The sequence below is a fragment of the Mesitornis unicolor genome, unplaced genomic scaffold, assembly GCF_000695765.1.
Source record: "Mesitornis unicolor isolate BGI_N332 unplaced genomic scaffold, ASM69576v1 Scaffold38162, whole genome shotgun sequence".
NCBI classification, from domain to species: domain Eukaryota; kingdom Metazoa; phylum Chordata; class Aves; order Mesitornithiformes; family Mesitornithidae; genus Mesitornis; species Mesitornis unicolor.
Genome location: NW_010167786.1, coordinates 1 through 4,302, shown reverse-complemented (window position 1 = coordinate 4,302; position 4,302 = coordinate 1). Strand labels below are relative to the sequence as shown.

The 4,302-nt window shown below is 50.3% G+C and overlaps 1 protein-coding gene across 1 annotated transcript; it reads right to left on the bottom strand.

Moving 5' to 3' along the window:
• Positions 1–1,678: 1,678 nt before the first annotated feature.
• LOC104536252 (integrin alpha-11-like) lies at positions 1,679–3,886 on the bottom strand (the record flags this gene model as incomplete). The annotated part of the gene is made up of 7 exons (XM_010178813.1): positions 1,679–1,744; positions 2,068–2,181; positions 2,537–2,632; positions 2,741–2,851; positions 2,970–3,056; positions 3,571–3,684; positions 3,796–3,886. Coding segments are annotated over 7 exons (679 nt in total), but the record flags the coding sequence as incomplete, so codon positions are not given.
• Positions 3,887–4,302: the final 416 nt, after the last annotated feature.

Sequence of the window (4,302 nt, the reverse complement as noted above, 5' to 3'; positions counted from 1 at the left end):
TATTTTTAAAATATATATACACACAGGCATGTGTATATATAAAATATAAAAAATATATACGCACATGCATATGTGTATGTGCTTATATGTGGCTGTGGAGCTGGATGGCAGCAGGAGGTTACCCCCCCATCCCTGGGGTCACCCCTCAAAGGGTCCTGCCGGCCCCTGCTGCCCTCCAAAGAGGGGAGGAAGCGACCACGCTGCTCAGAGCACCAAGGGCTGAGATGCTTTTGGGAAAAGCCTTGAAAAGCACTTTGTTATTTATTTTTTCCCAGCAATAAAAGGTTTGAAAGCCACCATCAGGAGTCCTCCTGCATCCTGCCTATGCGCTTTCTACAGCAATAAGGAAAAGCTGGTTGTGTGTGAAGAGGGAATGAAAATAAACCAGCAAAACTGGGTCTCTTTGGGTGCCCTGGACTCACAGAGCCCCAAGCGCCCACCCTGGTACCTGCACTGGGATTTTGGCTTTCCAGGGTAACCCTGCACCCCAGCTGGGCCCCCTGGTACCCAGATCAGCCAGAAACTGGGACACCAACAACTCCTATTCACGGTGAGGATGCTTGCAATGAAGAAAATACCACATTTTCTTCCATCCCGTCCCATTTTATACAATGCAGGGAGGCTGATTCGTGCTCCAAAGGGGCCCTGGGGCTCCAGCCCTGGCCGTCCATCAGCCCCAACAACATCCCTTTAAAACCAGGCTGCGAAAACCCATGGATCCCATAATAAATCAACAGAGGAAAAAGCCTGAGCCCTGTCCTTTTCCCATGAGCCCAGCAAAGCTGTGGATGTGGGGTAGCACAAAAGGGGAGCAGAGACCGATACTTTTTAAAATACTGTATTTTTAATCCTTAAAAAATACTAGGACAGTATTTAACAAACTTCATTACACGTCCGGCGGACATATGCTTTTCTTTTCATCCATAAAATTAATATTAGCATAAATAATTCTGTAATGCAAAAAGAGAGAATTTTTGTCAAACAGCACCGCTGATCCGGTTTCGCGTGACACCAAATATGTACAATAATTATGATACACGTGTGGACCCTCGCTGGCCACAAGCTCTTCAAAAACTGCTTGGTTTGGAGAAAACATTTCAAAATTTTTGGGATTTTGTTAAAATTTTTTGAAGAATTTTTTTTTTTTCTCCTTTGCTTAAACAGGTAAATATCTTTTAGAATAAGTATGTACAGCTGGACACTGGAGACTTGCATTAAGGTGCTTTAATTTGCTATCGTTTCTATTCAGTGCATTAAGAAGGCGGCGAATTAAGGATCTCCACCCAATCGCTCCGGTTAACGAATGCGACGCAGTTTGAGAGCCACGGCCAGCAAAGCCAGGGGAATGAGCAATCCTCATTTGGTAATGAAAATTATTTCCATAAAGATTTTTGTGTAAGGGTTTTCCAGCCCTGTAGTTTGCCCCAGGTTATGGGACGTGTCTCTTCGGTGGCCCCTCCATCCTCCTGGCATCCCCCTTTGAAGCCCCTCTCACCAAGTAGGGGTTGGGGGGATTTTTTTGGTATGGATAGAGGTATTTTGGGGGTTGGTTTTTTTTTGGCTTTTGGACCTGTTGAGGTGGACTCGTCTCGATGCAGACCCGAGCTCAGCACCCAGAGGCGAACCCCTGCTGGGATGGGGTGCAGGAAGCAGGGGGGATGTGGTGACCCCTGCAGCGTCACTCCTGGGTGCTCCGCTCCCGCTCCTCTGCACGCCTGTGGCTCCCGCTCTTAAAAAATCCCAGCTGTGGAGTCAAGAGACACAAAAGAAAACCCAAATTTTACTTCCCTGGTGGCCGGAAAGCAGCTTTCTTTTAACAGGATATTGCCAGGAGGTTTATAAATAATACAAGCCTGAATATAGATAATATAAACCTAATTATAAAGAATATAAACCTGAAAATACAGAATATAAACCTGGATATAAAGTATATAAACCTGAATGTAAAGAATATAAACCTGCATCTAAAGGATATGGAAGTGGAAAGAGGTTAGAGGAGATTTTTGTAGTGCCTGTGGATCCCCATGCATCGGGGTCTCCCCCGAGCCCCCAGTGGGGGTTTCTCACCTTCCAGAGCGCAAGGACGAGCAGGGCCAGGAGCAGGAGCCCCCCAAATGTGCTCCCCAGGATGATCCAGATGGGGATCTGCGACTCCTCCGGCTTGGAAATCTCAAACGTTATCTGGAAAGAGCATGGAAATGCTCTGCTGCAATGGGGTGCAAGGGCTGGGCAGGGGACAGGGGGGATGGTGCCATGGTGGGGGTGCTGAGCATCCCCTCCATTTGGGAGGATGCTGGAGCTGCTGGGGAGGTCGCCCACCCCATGCATCAACAATTTGGCCCGGGTTTGCCCTCCTCAATGTGGTGGTGCTGGGATCAGAGCTGCTCGTCTCTGACCACAACTGCACCAAGTTGCTCCGCTCTCTGCAGAGCTGAGTCGCTCCAGCTCTGACCGCAGGGGTTTTCCTACTGGGGTGTTGCAGAATCCCCAAAACCAGGTCTGTGTGTGTGACCGCTCTGCCTGTGGGGGGGCTCACCTGACGGCTGGGGTCCTCCTCACGGAAGACAAAGGGGCTCCCAAAGCGTCGCTGGAGCGCGGCGTTCGTGGTGAGCTTCAGTGACTTGAACTTCAGCTGCGCAGAGAGATGCTGGACGTGAGCACCGGCCAGGGGGTGCCCCAAAATACCCCCCAAACCCCGTGTTTTTTTGCATTGTGAGGGCTCTGCCTGGGGAGGACTTACTGCTTTCAGAGACTTCATCCACAGATGGCCCCGCAAGTGCAAGTTCATCTCCTCGTTGGGGGCCAGTTTCACATTGCAGTCGATGGAAACGACGTCGGAGTTGCTGTGGTTCTGTGAGGAGGGGAAGAAGAAGGTTTTGGGATGGAGAAATCATGCGCCCATCCTCCTCCGTGGTTGTGGGGTGTCCCCATCCTGGGTGGGGGTTCAGGGCTCACCCTGGGGCACGTACCAGGTGGGGGGTGCGGGAGAGGTCCTCCTCGGAGGGCGTCCTGCGGTAGTCGGTGGTGTTACCCCAAATGTTGCAGGTGGTGTTCTCCTGTGGGACAACCGATGGGCTCTGAGAATGGGGATGGGGACCGTGGCAACCCCCTCCCCAAATTCTGCCCAATGCTCAGCACCCATCTGGGTGGAAATGGGGGTGTCCCAGCACCCCCCCCAGGCTTTGCTTGTGCTTGGGTCGCTGTGGGATGTGACTGTGCCACGAGGTTGGAGGGAGTCCTGGCCCCCAGAATAGTCCAGCATCCTATTTTAATTTATTCTGGCATTTTTCTGTGCCTCTCCCCAGCAAAAACCAGCCCCATCCAGGACGCCAGCCAAGTGTGCTGGGGTGTCACAGAAATATTTGGACTAAACCCTTTGGCAGCGACCGTTTTCCACATTTCCAGCCAAACGAATGCAAAATGAAGCCCAGACACGAGCTGAGCCCGTCTGTGCTGTGTGAGTTTGAGGGGTCACAAATGGATGGGGTGACCCCAAGGGTGTCTCCAACCCCACCCCTGGCACAGAGGGGACCCTGATGTTTTAACAGGGATGAACCCCCCAGTTCCTACCTGGTCCGCTGTGAATTCAGTCAGCAGCAGCAGGCGGTTGCCCGCCCGGGTGGCCACGGGGATGGTGATCTTGATGGTCACCCCCTCCACGGGGAAGAAGCCCAGGTTCTGCAGCTGCAGGGGCAGAGGACAGGGATGGGGACGTCCCCTGTGGGATGGGGACAGCCCAGCCCCGGGGTGGCTCCTGGGAGGGGTCCCTCAGCCCATTTAGAGCCCTCTCCTTACCTTGAAGGTGCAGTGGAAGGGGGGGCCGATGCTGTCGTATCCCTCCAGGGAGCTGTTGGACCTCAGCTCGTAGTAGTCCAGGCTCGATGTCCTGTGGTGACAGAGGGGACGGGTCACCATGGGTGTCACAACATGGGGTGTGTGGGCCAAAACCCCAGAACTCTGAAATTATTTCCCCAAAGGTGCCCAAATTTGAATTGTTTTATGCTGTTAACTTTTCCTCCCAGCTCTCCCTTCTCCCCTAAGGGTGATTCTGGTATTTGCTAAATTGAGAGTCCCATCAATTATGAGTGTTAGAGTGGTTTTATTTGCAGTGCCCCACTGACTTTAGCATTAATAAAAGACTGCTAAATAAAATTTAAAAAGAAAATAAATAAATTTTAAAAAGAAAATAAGCCAATAATAATAAAAAATAAACCAATAATAATAAAAAGTAAACAAAAAACAATAAAGTAAACAAGGAATAATAATAAAAATAAGTAAAATAAAAAGAATAATAAAAATAAA